Raw genomic sequence first — 22,251 nt, 5'->3', positions numbered from 1 at the left:
TATGAAGTGGGTGCTAGTACTATCCCCATTTTAGAGGTGAGGAAATTAAGAATTACCTTGTCCCAAGTCACGGATGGAGTTGGAATTGATACCTAGAAGACTTCCACAATCTGTGCTCTTAGCTGTGGTAATTATAGACAGACAAGTTGGGAGTAGAAAATAAAAAATAAATTGTAATCCCCCTATTCTGAGATTATGACTTTTAACATTTTATTACAGGTACTTCTCTATGAGAAAACATATTTGGGATTATTTTCATTATTTTTTTTTATTTTCAAAGTTTTTTTTAATTTAAGTTATCTCTACACCCGACATGGGGCTCGAATTTGTGACCCCGAGATCAAGAGTCCCATACTCTTCCAACTGAGCCAGCCAGGCACCCCTTATTATTTTTTACACTTCCTACTAATTTGGTTGAGGTTTAACTTTTATACAGTGGACATGGTGTTATTTTCAAAGAAGAAAGCTGCGCTTACTTTTGTGAAGATTTTTAAGTCCTTGGACTTAATCACTCCCTCATCACCTTCTTATTTTAGGACTTGGATGAAGAAAAGTCAGTTCTCGGGCGCTCTCTTGAAGAACCTCCAAGCCAGGAGCCAGCTGTGGATGCTAGTGTGGATTGTTCGTCAGGTGGTGGGGTTCCGTTTTTCCAGGTACGTGATCCCCGTAACCCTTCCACATCTGATGGAAGTCAGTCACTGGCTGCTGGATGTGAAGCCGTCACTCTCGACGGGTGGAACAGCAGAGTGGGTTGTCATTCCTTTGGGATAGCTTGTTAACTTTTCTGATTTAAATTATTTACACAAATATGATCATTGATCAGGGGTTTTCTGTAGGAAAATTAAAGGCAAAGTTTAACTTACTCTCCATCCTCAGATAGTGCTCTTTAGCTATTATAGTTTTCCCCTTTCTGCTTCCTGCATACGCAGAACGGATACTGAGAGCAGTCACTTCTCTCTTCCCTCCGCCTTTGACACAAAGTCCTGGAGCCTATGTCTGCTCATACTCAGATTTGAAAGCCAAGAGGTTTAAAAGACAGAGATTGAAGGCCTCTCACGTTACAATAGTTACTCCTACCTGAGGCTTTTCTCTTGTTAAGGAGTCCCCATGTTTCCTGAGCTCCTCACCTGCCTTGATGTTGTGCAGTTAAACCCTGTGACCTTTCCTAACTCCTTTTCGACACTGTTGGGGGCATGGCACCATAAACTGCCCGGCATCTTTCCCTTTATTTGGAAGACCTGAGCCTAGACACACTCTGTGAAGGAAGGATTTTCTCACAAAGGACACTGATGTCTACAGTTTACAGTCAAAGTGCTGTTTCGGATAAGTGTATGTTCGTGTACCTCATAGACTTACAGATCTTCCCACCAAGGCCTAACGACCCTCCATCTGTGATTTAAGCTGTTAAAACTTCTAGCTTAATTTCTGTTGAATTCCTCTCTCTTTGCCTCAAGGTACTTTTATCCCCAAATCCTTCCTACCTTTTGCTTTATTCTTTACTACGAGAGAACTCTAAATACATTTCTTTTCATTTTTCAACCCTCTCTTCTATCTTTAAAGTTAAGGAAAGAAGGAAAGTTAAGAAAAGAGAATTCTAGTGACTACTTAATGCCCTAGCTGGAAATCCTTTTACTACTGTTTATGGCATTTTGAAGGCTAGATTTAGTGGTTCAGCTATGGCAGGGAAGGCCCTACAGTACCAGAAAAGATTTGGGATTGGATTTTAGACCTTCAGCTAATGTCTGAAAATTATTTTTTCCCTGCTAGCAGCCTCATGGGGGGAAATTTTCTGGGTTTGAAATTCTGAAGTTGATTTATGATTTGTCTCAGCATGGATGATTGGTTCTGTAATGAATGTCATTAGTCTCCTAAAGCTCTCTATGGGCAAATATGAGAATTCCAATGAAATATAATTCCTAAGTGAAAAATATGAAATAAGTTTAAGAGAAAAGGTAAAATACAGTTTAAAAAAATGTCTTGAGGTAGCCATAGCTCAGATTCTCTCCCTAAAATAGAACTGCCTCTTTTGCATGATATCAGGTCTCCGTTTTCCTGGAGCAGGATTTCTCAGTAGCAGCACTGTTGACATTTGGAGCTGGATGATCCTTTGTCAGTGGTGGACGGTCTCGTTATTATATGATGTTTAGCAGCATCCCTGGCTTCTACCCACTAGAAGCCAGTAGCACCTCCTAGTTTCAACAACCAAAAATGTCTCCAGATATTACCAAATGTCCTCTGGGGGGTAAAATTGCTCCCTGTTGAGAAACCCTGCCCTACAGTAAAATCTATAATTATGCCTTGGAAAATCATGCAGAAACTTAATAATTCTTTCACCTCACTCCTTCCATTGATGGTAAGATGAAGAAGGCATTCATTCCTACTTGCCCAACAAATTGTTGGCTCCAATTTGTGCTGAGCCTTTTCCACCCTTAATTTCTTGCCTGTAACCCAGAGAACTCTGAAAATAGAGTGTAGCTAATATGTATCACATGTTACTTTATATTGACTTAATTTCTCCCCTTATGTCCACAGCATAAAAAATCACATGGAAAAGACAAAGAAAACAGAAGCATTAATTCAGTGGAGAGGTCTAAAGTGGAAGAAACTACAGAGCATTCTGTTACAAGGAGCAGACTACCTCTACGAGCCCAGATAAATCTTTAGTTAACTTGAGGATTGGTGATTCCATTTTTAAGAAAAATGAAAAATTAAACCTATAACTTCAGAACTTGAGCCTTATGTATAGTAAAAAACTAGCAGAGAATATCAAGGCAATACTGTAAATTTAGTTGGATTTAATATGTCTACTCATTTTTCTGTCATCCCTGTAGTTCACTGTGTATTAAGTTGGGTTTTATTTGGGACTTGCATTGAGTAAATATGTATTTTTAGCTTTTGATATAAAATAGCCCTTTCCTAAAAAATGAAAAATATTTTTCTCAAAAAAAAAAGAAAAATAATAAAAAAAGGAAAAATATTTTTCTTGTATATCACGAGGCAGCACATATATAGAAGTTGCACTGTTCTTCTAGGCTTTAACTTACATGGGTAAATATTGCCAACTCAGTCTTGGGAAGGACCATCTCTGTACTTTTCTTGCTATGATTGAATTATGTCTGTATCTGCTTACCTCCTTCCCTAGACTTTCCCATTCTGCATTCTCAGCTCACTTTCTCCTTTTTCATTTGTGACCAAACCATTTGTAGAGCTACAAAATGGTATCCATTTTTATGAGATAAAGTGAATTTTACCTAGAAGTCTTTAACACTTTCTGTGGTTCTAAAGTTACTGTCAAAAATAAACAACTCTAGAAGTAGTCCTTCCTTCAATATTTTTAGTTTGTTTTCTCCTAGATGTAAAAGCATTCCTTTATGAGGCCTAACGCATCAGCCCCCACAGAGTTTGTAAAAAGCCAGCTTCTCTAGCTTATAGATTACTCTTATGGGAGAACCACCAAGAACTCTGATTAATGGCTCTGAGGCCTATATGTTGTGCGGAAGGTCCCAGTGATTTAAGGGCTTTTTGAAACTTAATTATGACTATAATTTATATCCTTTTGCTTACCTGATGAAACTTTGTTCTTTGTATATAATAAAATATGAATATGTATATTTTTCTTTAGTGAAATCTTAACCCTTAGAAGGGTCCTGACAATTTTGATCTAGCAGCCAAATTTCTGGAAGCTGAGATTTTTCAGCATGAAGAGCAAGTACACTTAGAAGGAATATAGGCAAAGAAAAAATTTTGTGCCTACATCAAGTTAAGTGTATAAATTTAGAGAGATTTGACTGTGGTAGCTAAGTAAAGCCAAACCTAATTGGAGAATTAGAAAACTTGCTACTTCAAGGAACTAAATTTACCTTGCAGAGTATTAATTGCCTTAATAAAAATAATGATACAATTATCTGCAAAATCAGATGTCAACATAAGCTATGGATAATATCTAACAAAAGAAACTGCCCTCAGTAACTCCATTAATAAATTTGGTTTGTATATTAACTTGCTTGCCCTATTATTTCTTATTTGGCAGTGGGGTCTGTTTACATTGTTCCAAAATTCCTAAATATACTTCCACACAGATACCACCTAGGATGAAGGGCCTTAGTAAACATCCCCGGCTCCTTCAGTCGGACTCTAAGAACTAACCCCAAGGATAAGATTAATGAGAAACAGATCGGTGCTCACAGGGCCTGATGTCCAGCTGTAAGTATCTGTTTCCTGACGATGTAAAGTTCTCTAAGAGTGCCAATGCAAGTGACGAGCAAAAGTAAACCACTGGAGAGGTTTTTTAAGTAGGTGCCACACCAAACATAGGGCTCAAACTCACAACCCCGAGATGAAGAGTCACAAGCTCCACGGACTGAGCCAGGCAGGCACCCCAAATCGCTGGACAATTTTAACATCCTAAGCCTTAAATTAGCTCTACAATTTTTCATATACACTATCAAGCACTCAAAAAATAACCATCAGCAAAAATAGAGTAGGTAGCTTCAAGGACTCATTCTTCCTGAGGCAAAAATGTTCAGAGACAACTTGGTCAGAACTAGGTTTATAGCAACCCAGCAAGTGCTCGATCAAGAGAAGGCAAGCTAAAAACGAGGAAATCTTTTTGGTGTTTCATTTGCCCTTGCTCCATTCCCCTTCCCAGCTCCATGGTGGTCTTGAAGACAGACAGCAACCCACATTCTCAGAGTGGGGGGACCCTGTTCACTGGTCCTGAGGGCACAGGGGATGTCTTAATCTCAAAAAATGGTGCTGTCTGGGGCAATCTGAAGGCCTGGAGCAAGGCACTTGCCTCCGTTTCATCTAATTCACAACCCAGGTGGAAAAGTGGCAGGCATTTCTCAAAACTATGACAAGGCAAATGAATAACCTGCTGCTACTGCAGCAAAAGATGATAGTTGAGGTAAAATAAAGGAGTGCTTAAAGCCTGAGAGGGAAAAGACAGCAGAGAATTTCTTACGGAAATTAGGCCTTTCAAAGAAAATGTGTATTGGGGAATTGAGAAAACCACTCATGTCCAGGCCAGTTTGTGTACTTAGAGAATACCTAAGCTTTCACTATTGCTGACTTATTTCTAGGTTCAGCACAAGCAGAAAGTGAAAGCTAACGCAGATTTTAAATGGCCTAGCTAAGCACTGAAAGTGTGCTCCAACAGTCTACAAAAACTGGGAGGATTTTTTTTTCTTTCTTTCTTTTTTTTCTTTCTTGTTTTATGTTTTGGTTATTGGCATTCAAGGAAATCTGCAGCAGTAATACTAGCTGAATGCAAGCAAAAAGAGACCAGAGACTACTTAAGTAAAAGAATTGAGATTTGGAAATAGTTTAGAAAAGTAACAAACCGTTAGAGCCACAGTAAGCAACAAAAACAAACCCTGAGACATGAAGAAGCTGATTTCCAGAATAGCACATTGTGATACTAAAAAAATGTTAAGATTTTATTTATTTGGGAGAGAGAGCGTGTGTGCACGCCAGCAGGGGAGGGGTAGAGGGGAAGCGAGAGAAGAGGGAAAGAATCTCAAGCAGATTCCCTATTGAATGGGAAGCTTAATGCTGGGCTTGATCCCCCAACCCTGAGATCATGACCTGAGCTGAAACCGAGAGTTGAACGCTGAGCCTCCCAGGTGCCCCAATACTAAAAATTTTTAACAAAAAACTAAGAAGTATGCAAAGAAAGTATGGCCCATTTACAGAAGAAATTAACACACATCCCTTATGAAGCATAAACATCGAACTTTAAATGAACTGTCTCAAATATGCTCATAGAGCTAAAGGAATTCAGGAGGACAATGTCTCAACAAATCAAGAATATCAGTAAAACTAAAAAAGAGCCATACAAATTTTGAGCTGAAAAGTATCAAAACTGAAATATAGACACACACACACACAAAACACTAGAGGGTTCCAACAGCAGACGTGAGTGAACAGTAGAAAGAACCAGCGAACTTGAAGCTAGGTTATCAAAATGGTCTAATCCAAAGTGCAGAAAGAAAGAAGAATGGAGGAAAATAAACAGCTTAAGAGACCTGTGGAGCACAATGGATCATACCAACATTCTCAAAATGGGCGTACCAGAAGAAGAGAGAAATGGGCAGAAAGACTACTTGAAGATACGATAGCTAGAAACTTCTCAAATTCATTACAACACTTGAATCTTTACATCCAAGAAGTTCACGAAATCCACAAGACACATTATATATTGAAACTGTCAAAAGCTCAAGACAGAATCGTGAAAGCATAAGAGTGTAGTCTTCAAGGAAATGCAAATCAAAACCGCAGTGAGGCACCAGTTCATATCCACAAGGATAGCTAGAGTAAAAACAGAAAAGAACAAGATGGCACACTCACTCTCTCAAATAAGTAAAATCTTAAAAAAAACAAAACAAAAAAACCCTCCCCCACCCCCACTCGCATGCTCTCTCTCTGTCTCTCTCTAAAAAAATAAAAATGTGTACATTGTTTGCTCATAAAACACAGCTGTTTTTTACTCCTTTGAAAAATAGCTTCGTATACAAGGAGACAGACCTAAACCAAAAAAAAAAAAAAAAAAAAAAAAGAAAGATAATGGAAACAAATCAGAAATTTCAGCAAATGGAGCTGCAAATAAGATCTTTCAAAATCAGACATTTAAAGAATTTAAAGACATGAACTATTTTGGATGATAACTGGAAATTACAAAAAGTCAGATGGAAATTCTAGAACTGAAAAATACAACAAATTATAAACACAGAATGGGCTTAGTTTGCTGAATAGAGTTAAAGGGAGTTTTAAAAAGTGTATGATAGTTTAGAAGAAAATAGTTACACTGAAGCATATAACAAGACAAACAGTCAAGAAACAAACAAAAAAAATGGTATAGTGAAAAGGTCTGACATACATGTAATTAGAGCCTCCAAAGGGAGAAGAGAGAATGACCAAAGCTCTGTAAATCTCAAGCAGGATGAACATCAAGGCACACCGAGGTACACCATAGTTAAACTGCTAAAAGCCAACAATAAAGAAAAAATCTTATATGTAATTAGAGTGAAAAAAGACCTTATTTTCACAGGAAAAACAATTAGACCGACTGCTGACTTTGCAATAGAAAGAAAGGAAGCAAGACAGTGGAACGACAGCTTCAAAGTAATGCAGAACTTCGATAAAGTCAGCAGGAATGCTGGAGGAAGGGCCTCCATAAAAGCAATGAGAGCTGGAGAGAATTTGTCCCAATGTTTCAGAATTCTGGCAATTAACCAAAGGCTTGGAATAATCCAAGGAGCATTTATTTGTTTATATTTTTGAAGGTTGTAATTTGGTTAAAATGATGAGTTTAGTGGTATTTTAACTCTATCTAGTCTCATTACTCTCCCCAGCTCCTCATTAGCCTTGAAAACCAACAGTCCCACAATCACAGCGAAAACCAGTAGCCTAGCAGCCCCTGCCTGGGGTGGATCAGGTTTGGAGCTCCCTGAAGACACCATTTTCAGATAACTGTTATTATTTGACCTATCTGGCAGTTCTCTGGAAATCCTGCATTCAAGGGCCAGTCTTTATTTGACCTGACTCCGACCTTGCTCAGTGTGAACAGCCTTTTTTCTTGGGGCATTTGTTGAAAATAAGCCACAGCCATGGTTTGCATAGCACCTGCCTGAGTTAGTGATCTTCCGCCTTAAGAAAGTTGCAAAAGAAGGGTGGGTGCCGGGGTGGCTCAGTAGGGTGGGAGTCTGCTTGTCCTTCTCCTGCTCTCCCTGCCCCTCCCCCACCCGCAGTCTCAATTTTCTCAAACAAATAAATAAAATCTTAAAAAAAAAAGTTGCAAAAGAAGTGCAAACTAAACTCAAAACAAACATAAGGAAGGAAACAATAAAGATTAGAGTGGAGATTAGTGAAATAAAAAATTAAGAAATAATAGAGAAGGGGCGCCTGGGTAGCGCAGTCGTTAAGCGTCTGCCTTCGGCTCAGGGCGTGATCCCGGCGTTCGGGGATCGAGTCCCACATCGGGCTCCTCCGCTGGAAGCCTGCTTCTTCCTCTCCCACTCCCCTGCTGTGTTCCCTCTCTCGCTGGCTGTCTCTCTGTCACATAAATAAATAAAATCTTAATAAAAAAAAAAAAGAATAAAGAAAATAACTGTCGTCATTGAATTCTATACCTAATGAAAAATATTTTTTAGGAATGATGGTGCATTAAAGGCATCTTCTATGTCTAAAAAAAACATTGAAGATTAATTTTGTCACCACCAAACTGGCAACTAAAGGAAATATTAAAGGGTGTTCTTTAAGCAAAAAGAAAATGATACCAAATGGCATCTCAGAGATGTAGGAAAGAATAAAGAGCAATGGAAAATATAAATGGATCGGAAAAGGTAAATAATCACTGTGAAACAGTAACAGTGTTTTGTAGGGCATACAATTCTCAAGAATAGCACATGAGATGGAAGAAGGGTAAGAGGCATTAGGGGTTCTTTTTTCTTTTTTAAGATTTTATTTATATGAGAAAGAGAGCATGAGCAGGGGGAGGCGCAGGCTCCCCGCTGAACACAGAGCCAGACCCAGGGCTCAATGCCAGGACCCTGAGCTCATGACCTGAGCTGAAGTCAGATGCTTAATGGACTGAGCTACCCAGGTACCCTGTGTTAAGGGGTTCTAAGATTCTTTGGTTGTGTGGGAGGTAGTAAAGGTTCTGATTAATATTAGACTTTGGTAATTAAGTGTAAGTAAAATATTAAACTTGAAAAGAATATATTCTCCTATCATGGGATGGGTTTTTCTATAACTGTCAGTTAAGTCAAGTTGGTTAATAAGGTTGTCAGGGCTTCTCTAGCCTTACTGATTTTTTTGTCTAGTTCTGTTAACTAAAATGTTGAACTCTCTATAAGTGTAAACGTGTTTATTTGTTCTTTCAGTTTCTAGCACCTCCATTGTAAGGTACATACATATTTAGAATTGTTATACTTCTTGGTAAATTGACCCCTTTATCAGTATATGGTGTCCCTCTTTATCTTTGGTGATATTGCTTTTTTTTTTTTAAGATTTTATTTATTTATTTATTTGATAAAGAGAGACAGCCAGCGAGAGAGGGAACACAAGCAGGGGGAGTAGGAGAGGAAGAAGCAGGCTCCCAGTCAAGGAACCTGATGTGGGGCTCGATCCCAGAAGGTGGGATCACACCCTGAGCTGAAGGCAGACGCTTAACGACTGAGCCACCCAGGCGCCCCATCTTTGGTGATATTGCTTATTCTAAAGTCAACTTTTATGTTAATGTAGAGAATCCAGTCATCTTTTTTAAATTTTAATTTTTCTTTTTAAGAGAGAGTACACATGAGAGGAGGGGGCAAAGGGAGAGGGAGAGAATGTTAAGCAGGCTCCATGCCCCGTGTGGAGCCCAACGCTCACGACCCTGAGCTCATGACCTGAGCTGAAATCCAGAGTCTGATACTCAACCGCCGGAGACACCATCCAGCCACCTTTGGTTAGTTTGCGTGGTAGAGCTCTTTCCTTTTCATTATCTATGTTTTTTCTATTTAAAATGGCTTTCTTCTAATTAGATTATTGTTGCTTTTTTTCCAATCAAGGCAATTCTATGTCCTAGGCAGGAGCAGAATAAGTGTAATCTCGCGGGGCGCCTGGGTAGCGCAGTCGTTAAAAGCGTCTGCCTTCGGCTCAGGGCGTGATCCCGGCGTTCCGGGATCGAGTCCCACATCGGGCTCCTCCGCTGGGAGCCTGCTTCTTCCTCTCTCTCACTCCCCTGCTGTGTTCCCTCTCTCGCTGGCTGTCTCTCTGTCACATAAATAAATAAAAAATCTTTAAAAAAAAAAAAGTGTAATCTCGCATTAACATTGTCTGATTTGTCAAATAGTGGAACTGAGTTCAAGAGAGATTTCCTTTTCAAATATGTGCCTATTTTGTTCCTATTCTACTCTTCTTAAACGAAATTTTTTTTTTTTTAAAGATTTTATTTATTTATTCGACAGAGATAGAGACAGCCAGCGAGAGAGGGAACACAAGCAGGGGGAGTGGGAGAGAAAGAAGCAGGCTCATAGGGGAAGAGCCTGATGTGGGGCTCGATCCCACAACGCCGGGATCACGCCCTGAGCCGAAGGCAGATGCTTAACCGCTGTGCCACCCAGGCGCCCCAAACGAAATTGTTTTATGTTTACTTACATTTCTTCTTGCCTCTTGCCAGTCAAAAGTCTCTCCCAGTCTTTCTGGTCACCTTCTATGCCTTCAAGATACTTCCCCAATGAGTACTTGAAGAGACCTAGGAAAGTAAGAATTTGATCTGATATCTTCTTAGGTTTACTCGAACCCCCTTCCTCAAAAGCTTTTGTTTTGAAGGAAACTTAAAATCTTGTTGCCATCCCTTGGCTTGGTGCAGTATCTGATGAAGTAAGTGGCTTTCGTTCAGTAGGAACATAAGCAGCAGATCTCACTTGAGACATTTTCCCCCAAAGAGGAAGAGAAAGAAGAGATACTAGCAAAACGACTTCATAGATATTCTATTAAAAATATTATTTTCGGGGTGCCTGGGTGGCTTAGTTGGTTAGTGTCTGCCTTCAGCTCGGATCATGATCTCAGGGTCCTGGGATCGAGCCCCAAGTCTGGCTCTCTGCTCCTCAGGGAGCCTGCTTCTCCCTCTGCCTGCTACTCCCCTTGCTTGTGCTCTCTCTCTCTCTGTCAAATAAATAAGTAAATAAAATCTTTAAAAAATATATTATTTCAAATGGCTGTTGTTCTTTTCTCATTGAATTATGTACATCACTTGGTTGGATAACTCAAAATTAGGATAGTGAAAACAAAATCAAGCTGCCCTTTCAGAATCACTGATTTTTCTTTTTATCAATAGGAATAGGATTGATGAGCCTAACAATCTTTTCCTGAATTTTTGGTGAAGGCATATAATAGGCCTATTTCCTATCCTTTACATGAAATGTATCTATGACTTATTTAAAATAAAATATTGGATAATTAAACTATAATTGAAATTTTTTAAATATACGGAGCTTGAAATAACATAGTGCAATTATAATTTTCAAATAAAAGGGGGTAGAAATCAAATTTATTTTAAACGTGCTAACTGGTTAATAATTTTACACATACGGTGTCTACTTATGTATGTGCCCGATCATAATGGACAATATATACTTGCTTATAGGTTTCGATTTAATCCAATCATTTTGCTCTCTTTTTTTGCTTTCATGGAGACTTCCCGTTCTTCACTTTAATATCCTCGATCATCAGGGAATGGGTGCATACCCAGGGAATAAAGTGATAGATATGGGGTTCTTGTTTAAAAACAGTACTTTCACACATTAACATCGCTTAGCCAATAGCAAGGATTTATTGAATCACAGAAAGTTCTTATTTAAGAGTCATATCTGAGGTTAAAACCTTGTTTTGTTGTTCATTAGCTCTGTGCCTTTGTACGACTTGTTTAACTTCTCTGAGCCTACTTCCTCAACTATAAAATGGAGCTAATCTGCTGGACCATGTAGCAAACGTGGTGTAGGCTTCCAGCCTTGGAGATTTAATCAAGTGGAAAGTCATGAGCTGATAGTCATTGTGTGGCTAGCCTCCTATCATTGCCAAAGCTGTGACTCCACGTGTGACACCCTCCTGCTCCCTTTCCACAGTCATCGCTCCTGAAGACCATGAAAGAGAAAGGTGCCAAACTATGTACAGCTCCATGCCCAAGCCACCAAGTATAGGAGATGCTGCTTTTCATTCCTACCCCTGTCGCTTCCACTGCTGCTGTCACCACAGCAAGGCCACTGCCATTGGCCCCATGATTGCTGCTCTTGTCCTCATTCCTTCTGAAAATTCCTTTTTTCCTCTTGTTTTCTATTTCCTTTTTTTACATTTTATTAACTTTTTAATTTTAATTCCAGTATACTTAACACACAGTATTATATTAGTTTCAGGTGTACAATATAGTGATTCAGTAACTCCCTTTTTAAAAAGATTTTATGTATTTATTTGAGAGAGAGAGAGAATGGGCAGTGGGGAAGGGCAGAGGGAGAGAGAGAGAGAGAAGCAGACTACCTGCTGATCAGGAAGCCGGATGTGGGGCTTGATCCCAGGACCTGGAGATCAGGTCCTAAGCCAAGGCAGACTCTTAACCAACTGAGCCACCACCCATGATTCAATGATTGTCTACATTACTCAGTGTTCATCATGGTAAGTGTCCTCTTTAGTCTCATTCACCTATTTCACCCATGCCCCCCACATGGCATCCATCAGTTTGTTCTCTATACTTGAGAGTCTGTTTCTTGGTTTCTCTCCCTTTTTTTTTTTTTACCCATTTGTTCATTTGTTTTATTTCTTTTTTTTTTAAGATTTTATTTATTTATTCGACAGAGATAGAGACAGCCAGCGAGAGAGGGAACAGAAGCAGGGGGAGTGGGAGAGGAAGAAGCAGGCTCATAGTGGAAGAGCCTGATGTGGGGCTCGATCCCATAACGCCGGGATCACGCCCTGAGCCAAAGGCAGACGCTCAACCGCTGTGCCACCCAGGCGCCCCCATTTGTTTTATTTCTTAAATTCCACATATGAGTGAAATCATATGGTATTTGTTTTTCTCCAACTGACTTATTTCACTTATTCTCTTATTTCTGTAGCTCCAAACATGTTGTTGCAAATGGCAAGATGTCATTCTTTTTTATGGCTGAATAATATTCCATTGTATATCTATACCACATCTTCTTTATCTATTCACCTGTCGATGGACACTTGTGTTGCTTCCATAATTTGGCTATTGTAAAAAATCCTGCTATAAACATAGGGTTGCATATATCCTTTCCAATTTGTGTTTTGCATTCTTTGAGTAAATAACCAGTAGTGTGATTCCTGGATCATAGGGTAGTTCTATTTTTAATTTTTTAAAAAGATTTTACTTATTTGTCAGAGACAGAGAGACAGCAAGCACAATTGGGGGGGGCAGCAGGTAGAGAGAGAAGCAGATTCCTCACTGAGCAAGGAGCCCATTGCAGGACTTGATCCCAGGACCCTGGGATCATGATCTGAGCTGAGGGCAGATGCTTAACCTACTGAGCCACCCAGGCGTCCCTCTATTTTTAATTTTTTGAGGAAGAATCTGCCAATTTTTTTCCTTAAAACTATTTTTTATTTCTTATACCATCTCTTAAGAGATGATCATTCTTTTTCTTCCCTCTAGCTTACTTTATTGTAAGAATACAGTAAATAATATGTATAACATACCAAATTTGCTAATCAACTATGTTATTTGTCTTCTGGCCATTTTTGAATTAGATTGTTTTTTGGGTGTTGGTTTTTGTAAGTTCTTCATATATTTTGGAACCTAAACTTTTATTGGATATGTCATTTGCAAATATCTTCTCCCATTCTGTAGGTTGCCTTTTAGTTTTGTTGATTGTTTCCTTCACTGTGCAGAAGCTTTTATAGTCCCAATAGTTTATTTTTGCTTTTGTTTCCCTTGTCTCAGGAGACGTATCTAGAAAAAAGTTGCTACAGCCAATGCCAAAGAGGTTACTGCCTGTGTTCTCCTCTAGGGTATTTATGGTTTCAGCTTTCACATTCAAGTCTTTAATACATTTCGGATTTATTACTGTGTATGGTGTAAAAGTGATCCAGTTTCTTTTGCATGTTTCCGTCCAGTTTTCCCAACACCATTTGTGGAAGAGACTGGTTTTTTTACCATTGGATATTCTTTCCTACTTTGTCGAAGATTAATTGACCATATAGTTATGGATTTATTTCTGGGTTTTCTATTCTGTTCTATTGATCAATGGTGTCTTTTTCCGTGCCAGTACCATACTGTTTTGATTACAATAGCTTGGTAGTATATCTTGAAATCTGGGATTGTGATAGCTCCAGTTTTGTTCTTCTTTTTCAAGATTGCTTTGGCTGTTTGGGATCTTTTGTGGTTCCATAAAAATTTTAGCACTCTTTGTTCTAGTTCTGAGAAAAATGTTGATGATATTTGATAGGGACTGCATTAAATCTGTGGAGGATTGCTCTAGGTAGCATAGACATTTTAACAATATTTGCTCTTCCAATCCATGAGCATGGAATGTCTTTCCATTTCTTTGTGTACTCTTCAATTTCTTGCCTCAGTGTTTTATAGTTTTCAGAGTACAGGTCTTTCACCTTTTTGGTTAGGTTTATTCCCAGGTATCTTATTATTTTTGGTGCAATTGTAAATGGGATTATTTTCTTTTCTTTTCTAAGATTTTTTATTTTTTAAAAAGATTTATTTATTTATTTTAGAGAGAGAGTATGTGGATGTGCAACTGGGGGGAGAGACAGAGGGGAGGGAGGGACAAGCAGATTCTGAACTGAGTGCAGAGCCTGACTTGGGGCTTGATCCCATGACCCTGAGATCACAACCTGAGCCAAAATCAACAGTCGGACACTTAACCAACTGAGCCACCCAGGCACCCCTTAAGATTTATTTTTAAGCAATCTCTGCACCCAACATGGGGCTCAAACCCACAAGCCTGAAATTAAGAGTTGCATGTTCCATCAACTGAACCAGCCAGCATCCCCCCTGCCCCCAGGCTCTTTTCTTAATTTCTCTTTCTGTTGTTTCATTATTGGTGTATAGAAGTGCAACAGATTTCTGTACATTGATTTTTGTATCCTGTAACTTCATTGAATTTGTTTACCAATTCTAGCAGTTTCTTGGTGGAGTCTTTTGGGTTTTCTATATATAGTATCATGTCATCTGCAAATAGTGAAAGTTGTACTTTTTCCTTCCTGACTTGGAGTCCTTTTATTTCTTTTTGTTGTCCGTTGTGGCTAGGACTTCCAGTACTATGTTGAATAAAAGTGGTGAGAGTGGACATCCTTATCTTGTTTTTGATCTTAAGGGAAAATTCTCAGTTTTCCCCACTGAGGATTATTTTAGCTGTGGGTTTTTCATATATGGCTTTTATTATGTTGAAGTATGTTCCCTCTAAACCTACTTTGTTGAGGGATTTTTTAAAATCATGAATAGATATTATACTTTGTCAAATGCTTTTTCTGCATCTATTAAAATGATCATATAATTTTTATCCTCTCTCTTATTGATGTGATGTACCATGTTGATTGATTTGCGGATATTTAACCACACTTGCAACACAGGAATAAATCCCACTTGATTGTGGTGAATGATTTTTTTAAATGTATTGTTGAATTTGGTTTGCTAGTATTCTATTGAGGATTTTTTTTTTTTTTTGAGAGATAGAGGGTGTGTACGAAGGGCAGCGGGAGAGGGAGAGAATCTTAAGCAGGCTCCATGCCCAGCATAGAGCCTTACGCTGGGCTCCATCTCATGACCCTGAGATTATGACTTGAGCCCAAATCAAGAGTCAGATGCTTAATCAACCAACCCACCGAGGTGCCCCTTATTGAGGATTTTTGCATCTGTGTTCATCAGGGGTATTTGTGTCTGGCTTCTTTCACATAGCAAAATGTTTTCAAAGAAACAAAATAAAATATAAACAAGTGGGATGACGTCAAACCAAAAAGCTTCTGCACAAGAAAATAAATCGACAAAGTGAAAGAACAACGGAAAAAATGTTTGCAAATCATATATCTGATTAGGGTTAGTATCCAAAACATATAAAGAATCCATACAATTCAATAACAAAAAACAAACAATCCACTTTAAAAACAAGCAAAGAACCCGAAGAGACATTTCTCCAAAAAAGTTATATGAAAGGCTAACAGGTACATGGAAAGACGCTCAACATCATTCATCAGTGGAATGCAAATTCAAACCACAATGAGATATCACCTCATGCCTGTTAGAATTACCATCATAAAAAAGAGAAGAGACAGTAAATGCTGGCACAGATATGGAGAAAAGGGAATGCTTGTGTATTGTTGGTGGTATTGTAAATTGGTAAGGCCACTATGGAAAACAGTATGAAGGATCCTCGCCAAATTTAAAATAAAACTACTATATGATCCAGCAATTCCACTTCTGGGACTATATCCAAAGATAATAAAAACCCTACCTCAAAAAAATATCTGCACTCTCATGATATTCATAGCAGCATTATTTACAACAGCCAAGACATGGAAACAACTTAAGTGTCATCAATGGATGAATGGATAAATATATGAAATATTATTCAGCCACAAAAAATAAGGAAATTCTAGTTCCATGACAACATGAATTGACCCTGAAGGCATTATGCTAAGAAGGCATTATGCTAAGAGAAATAAGTCAGACAGGGAAAGACAAATACTATACAATCTCACTTGCATGTGGAATCTAAACAAAACAAAACACCTCTAAGAGAAAGAGATCAAACTGTGGCTACCAAAGGTGGGGGGTGGAGGGTGGGGAATTGAAGGAAGATGGTTAAAAGGTACAAAACCCTAGTTATAAGATAGATAAGTACTAGGGATGCAATGTACAACGTGATGACTATAGCTAACACTGCTCATGGTACAGGAAAGTCGGGAAGAGGGTAACTCCTAAGAGTTCTCATCACAAGCAGAAATAATTATTTCTCTCGTCTTTCTTTTCTTGTTATTGTACCTATATGAGAAGATGGGTGTTACCTTAACCTACTGTGGTAATCATTTCACAATATGTGTATATCCAGTCATCATGCTGTATGCCTTAAACTTATACAGTGAGGTATGTCAATTGTTTCTCAATAACACTGGTAAAAATATCATACAGTTAATAAGGTTGCATGACAGGGTGATCGTTTTCAAAGTTATCCATGTTGTAGCGTGGATCAGTACTTCATTCCTTTCTATTGCCAAATAATATTCCATTGCTAGGATGCCCCACATTTTATTTATCCACTCACTGGTTGATGGACATTTGGGTTGTTTCCACTTTTTGAGTATTATAATTCTGCTATGAACATTTGTGTGTAAGTTTTTGTACAGACATACATTTTCATTTTGGGGTATGTACCTGGGAGTGGAACTACTGGGTCATATGGCAACGCTATGTTTAAACTTGTCAGGAACTGTCAGATTGTCTCTGGAGCAGCTGCTTCGCTCTACGTTGCCACCAGCAATGGAGGAGGATTCTAAGTCTGCACTACTTTACCAACGTTTGTTATTTCCTGATTAAAAAATTATGCTAGTGGGTATGAAGTAGTAGCTTATTGTGGTTTTGATTTGCATTTCCCTCATACGTAGTGACATAGAACATCTTTTCATGTGCTTATTGGCCATTTGTTTTTTGAAGATTTTATTTATCTATTTATTTATTTATTTATTTGAGAAAGAGAGGGCACACACACGAGTGGGGGGATGGGGGGAAGAGGGAGAAAGAGAGATTCTCAAGCAGACTCTGCACTGAGTGTGGAGCCGGACGGGGGCTCCATCCCATGACCCTAGCTGAAACCAAAAGTTGGACACTTAACTGACTGAGCCACCCAGGTGCCCCATCCATGTGTGTTTCTTCTTTGGAGAAATGTCTATTCAGATCTTTTGCTATTAAAAAAATTGGGTTCCCTTTTTATTATTGAGTTCCTTACTTTTTTAATTGGGCAAATAAATAGCATAAGCTTCACCAAAACTTCCATGATCAGCACACGCACATTACAGTGCTAAGTACGGTATAGTATGTGAAATGTGGACATCACTGAAGCGATGTCATGGTGATTATTGCCCATGTGTTCCAGAGCTCTGATCCCATCCATGACACAGATGAGACATTTCTATCTAATCACATTAGTATTTTGCAAGTTAGTAAAGCCCTAAAACAATAATTAGATTTTGTCAAGTTTTAAATTAAATGTAATACAATGATTTGATATGTGATTTAATCAATGATTTAGTTATTCCAATACTTGAAGGTAATAAAACTTTTAATATAAGTAAAAATAGAACCAAATTGCTATAATAAAATCCACTGATGCTTTCTTTTTTTAAAATTTTTTTCTTGTGATGAGAACTTTTACAAAAAAGATTTTATTTATTTATTAGAGGAAGAGAGAGAGAGCAGAGCGAGACAGACAGCACAAGCGGTGGTGGGGGTAGGGGCAGAGGGAGAGGGAGAAGCTGGCTCCCAGCTGAGCAGGGAACCTGAAGATATCAGGCTCGATCCCAGGACCCTGGGATCATGACCTGAGCCGAAGGCAGATGCTTAACTGACTGAACCACCATGCTTTCAAGCTTTAGCTAATTTAGTGTTTTACCTCTATGTATATTTAATTATTGAAAATAAGTTGATTTGTCTATTTGTAGTTTATGTGTCTTAATGCGTTTAATAAACATACTGTTTATCTGTTAAAAAAAAAAAAAGAAGTTGCAAAACAATTACCAAAGTTCTTACTAGATAAATTAGAGGTGAGACCCACCTTCTCTTCCTACAAAGGTTGGTCTCTTTTATAATAGCAGTGACTAAAATAAATGGTGCCAAATTTTTGGAGAGAGTCTTGTTTAATTCAGAATATAATTAAAATCTCATGTAGCTTTATTGGTTTTAGTATCCAGCAGAGAAAAAATATTGAAACTCCAAGAGATTTTGAATTAAATAGCTACAACAGTTTTGTTTTATTAGTTCTGACTGTGTGAAAAAAAATTATAAGGACAACTTCGGAAAAACCTAGTTCTTTTAGAGCCCCAAATGACTTTTAAAACAATAAAACAAACTATAAAACCTACACAAGTGATATTAAAAATTATGTAGTTCAATAAATGTGACATTCATAAATGTGGTTGTAATTTTTTTTTTAACTATCACAAAATGAACATGGATCTGATGACTGGATTTAGAAGAAGTGGTGTTATATAGCTTAACAGAATTAAGTGCTTCAATTTGCTGGTGAGCGTTATGTAGCAGAGCTGGAATGTTCTATCAATGCCTTTTAAGATCTCCATCTACCTCCCAGGGTCTGTGGCAATCAAAGAAAGGGATGGTGCTTCCTTTTCCTATATTAGTGATTATTTTCCTAGCATTTTAATATTTATTTTTGGAAGGTTTGTAGATTTAGTTTTTTTGTTTTTTGTTTTTTTTGGCTGGTGGCTGAGTCATGCACAGAATAAACTGTAAACCCATACTATTTTTGAAGACGGAGCATAACAGCTGGCTAGTGATTTACTGTAAAGGCGTTATGTGGATTGGAGTGATCATCTCAATTGTTTGCAGGTAGAAGGGGCAGGAAAAGAGGAGAAACAAAAATGAGGGAGAGACATGTTGTGAGAAAACAATAATCACAGTCACCTGCTTAGTTCACTGAAGTCCCAATCTTTGAAGACCCAAACATAACTTTCGAAGGCTCCTTTGAGCTTCAGATAACAATTGTCCTTTCTTTGTCCCCAAATCCTGTCTCTGTCCTTGGTACACAGAAGAACACACTTGACTTTCACAGTCTTCCAGCACCTGCCTGCCTGCCTTCTCCATCAGGCCAGGGGATGAGAATTAGGACTGGTGGAATGGACACATCAGACCGGACCACAGAGGGACCAATGATTTGCAAACAGCCCTCCATGGATGGCTTCCAGGGACAAGGTTCTACCTGAACTTGTACGCAGACTTCACGAATATATCAAATAATTTTTACCTTAAAAAAACGAGACTGCTTTCGTTTTTTAATATCTAAAATCATACTTTAAAAAGTTTTTATATTGGAAAATTTGAAATCTACAGAGAAGCTGAAACTAGTACAATGAACATCAGTATACTCTTCACCTAAATTCACCAATGGATTTTCTAATTTGCTTTATCTCCTCATTTATCTATACATGTGTGTATAATGGTTTGTGCATATATATATGTTGTGTGTATGTACTGAACTATTTGAAAGTTGCAGATGTCAAGACCCTCACTCCTACCTCACTCTGCACCTCCCGAAAATAAGGACATTCTACCCACAATACCAATATCATACGTAACAAAATGAACATTAATTTATTAGTGTCATCTAACATACAATTCATTTTCAGTTTTTCCCTATAAGCTCCCCAAATGTCTTTCATACCTTTTTTTTTTAAAAAAAAATCCAGAATCTAATCAATTGGTGTGATACTATGAGAGGTTTTGAAAATCCTCATCCTCAGCAATATTTCACTTGATGGTTCTTTCTTTTTTTTTTTTAAGATTTTATTTATTTATTTGAGAGAGCACAGAGGAAGAGTGAGAGGGAGAAGCTGACTCCCTGCTGAGCAAAGGGCCCATGTGGGGCTTGATCCCAAGACCCTGAGATCATGACCGGAGCTGAAGGCAGACACTTAACTGACTGAGCCACGCAGGTGCCCCCTCACTTGATGGTTCTCAACCAAAATGATTGTTGAAAAATGATTACATTTTTAAAATTTTATCAAGTTTTTTAATATTTGTTAGCTGGCATCCTTCCAGCCATACCATCCACCATCCCTCTCTCTCTGAGCATCGCTATGGAGAGTGATACTATGAACTGTTATATTCAATGTGCTATAATCCAAAATGTGCTTTTGATACTTAAACCACCCCAAATTTGGCCAATGGAAGACTCATCAGGTCTGCCCGTCTCCTTTCTGTGGTTTCTAGCACAAGATGCCTTGAGCTCACCTTGTACTTTTCCTGCCTCAGACCTAGAATCAGCCACTTCTTCAAGGACCTACTTATACTATCACTAGGTCACACATCCACATGGTTCAATTCTCCAAATAATCACAAAGTATACAGCAAATTCTCCCTTCAACTCCACCTCTCTCTTCATAGACAGCCAATGTTATTAGTTTTTTGTTTAGTCTTCCAGGGATAGTTTACCCATAGAACAAAAGCACAGATAAATATCCTTACCCTTTCCTAACGTTTTAACTCAAATGATAGCGTATCACACTCACTGTGTTTGTCTGTCATCAGGTTCTGAAAGATGCATATGACTCCACCCTCAAAAGATTAGGAGCCTTTAGGCTAAGTTTCAAATGTTTCAGAAAGCTCGGGAAGATGACTTGACCAGAGTTGAAATGACAACGTTCAGATGCTATTCCTTGAATATTCGTCCCTCTCTAGGTTGTTCGAGAACTTCTCATTTTTCAAACATCACTTCCTTGGAGAATACTTTCCCTTCCTTAACACGCCCCCTCCCCCAACTAGGTGACGTCCCCTGGTTATTAGGTTTCGGATCATTATGTACTTCTCCTTCCTAGCACACACATAAGTCACAGCATTAAAATTTGTTTCCTGCCTGCGTGAAGACAGGAACTGCATCTGCCTTGTTCACTGCTGGCACAGAGTAGTTGCTCAACAGAAATGTGCGCAGTGAAACTCGAACTCAGGCCAGCCCGCTTCCAGTCCGCTCTTCTTTGCGACCCCGCTTTAGTCCGAGAAATAGTTCCAAGATGTAAATAAAATATCTCAGTTGAAAAGCTGGGAAATGTGTATTTCCACGATTAATGGAGGACCTTAGCAGAAACTGCTCACCGCGAGGTGTGACGACCGCAGGAGGGCGTCAATCAAGAAAATGCCCCCTTGCCCCTCAGGCGAGTGGAGCTGCACAGAGCCGAGGCCACAAGGGGTAGCGCCACGGATTCAATAGAAAACACGTGCAAAACGGGAAAGCGGTGCTGCGCGCAGCTGCGACCCCCAGGACCCGGGGAGAGGGGACACAGAGCAACCCCCATTGTGGCGGAGTAAACTGCATAACTTCTACCTGGCACCGTACGACCCAGGCTTTCCCCTGATTCCTTCCCGAAGCGGTTCTGTCAGCGTCCTCACGGAAGTGGCTGAGCGCGGGGAGCCCACAAATGAAATGGGCTGGAGCGGCCACGAGTCCGGAGCACCTGAAGTCTACTCGTCCTTACCCCAACTGGGACGTAGCTAAGGGCTGGATTTCTCTCTTTGGAGCTGCCCCAGGAACCCTCAGAGCTCCGAGCTCCGGAGACGCCCCGGGCAACAGCCAGTGCCACCGTTACTCCAGGGAGCGCGCCGACAGGGAGAATACTGTCAGGCCCGCGAAGGCGCGGCTCTGCCAGTGGCCTCTACGCCTGCCAGGCGCGAGTCTAGCTACCCCGCGCCTGGGACCGGCTGCTGCCACCCTGGGCCCGGGCCTGGACCAGTGCCCCCCCGAGTTTCGGTAGAGTTGCCTCCCGGCAGGAGCTGGGACTATTTGAGTCCGTGTTCCAGGTGCTACTTTCCTCGTGTCTCCCCACGACAGACGTGGTCCTGGGCTTCCTTCGAGGGCTTCCCGGGCCAGGGTGCCTGGAGCCCCGAGCGACGGCGGCGGCCGGGCACCGGGGCGCAGGGTCCCAGGAGCCTGAGGGCGAGCGCGTCCCGGGGGGCGGGAGCTCGGCCGGCGGGGGCGGGCCGAGGGTGGGGGCGGGAGGCGGCTCCCGGGGCTCCGCGCCATT

At 39.7% G+C, this 22,251-nt stretch overlaps 1 protein-coding gene and 1 long non-coding RNA gene across 2 annotated transcripts in view; one reads left to right on the top strand and one right to left on the bottom strand.

Annotated features, from left to right (window-relative positions):
• The window catches only part of KIF11 (kinesin family member 11), a 49,113-nt gene extending 45,114 nt beyond the window's left edge, over positions 1 to 3,999 (top strand). The window contains exons 21-22 of the mRNA XM_045809998.2: positions 537 to 653; positions 2,533 to 3,999. Coding sequence (XP_045665954.1) covers positions 537 to 653; positions 2,533 to 2,664 — 249 coding nt within the window. The 3' untranslated portion in view covers positions 2,665 to 3,999. The remainder of the gene's footprint in view (positions 1 to 536; positions 654 to 2,532) is intronic.
• On the bottom strand, positions 641 to 22,156 carry LOC148109790 (uncharacterized). Its single transcript, XR_015724770.1, has 3 exons — positions 21,555 to 22,156; positions 10,141 to 10,237; positions 641 to 830 (listed from the first exon to the last, which is right to left on the bottom strand). It is a non-coding gene; the product is annotated as an uncharacterized LOC148109790 (long non-coding RNA).
• Positions 22,157 to 22,251: the final 95 nt, after the last annotated feature.

Source organism: Ursus americanus, chromosome 6 (assembly GCF_024610735.1).
Source record: "Ursus americanus isolate L20-20 chromosome 6, mUrsAme1.1.p, whole genome shotgun sequence".
Taxonomy (NCBI): Eukaryota; Metazoa; Chordata; class Mammalia; order Carnivora; family Ursidae; genus Ursus; species Ursus americanus.
The sequence above is the reverse complement of the archived record's forward strand: the minus strand, read 5'-3'. Positions and strand labels throughout refer to the sequence as shown.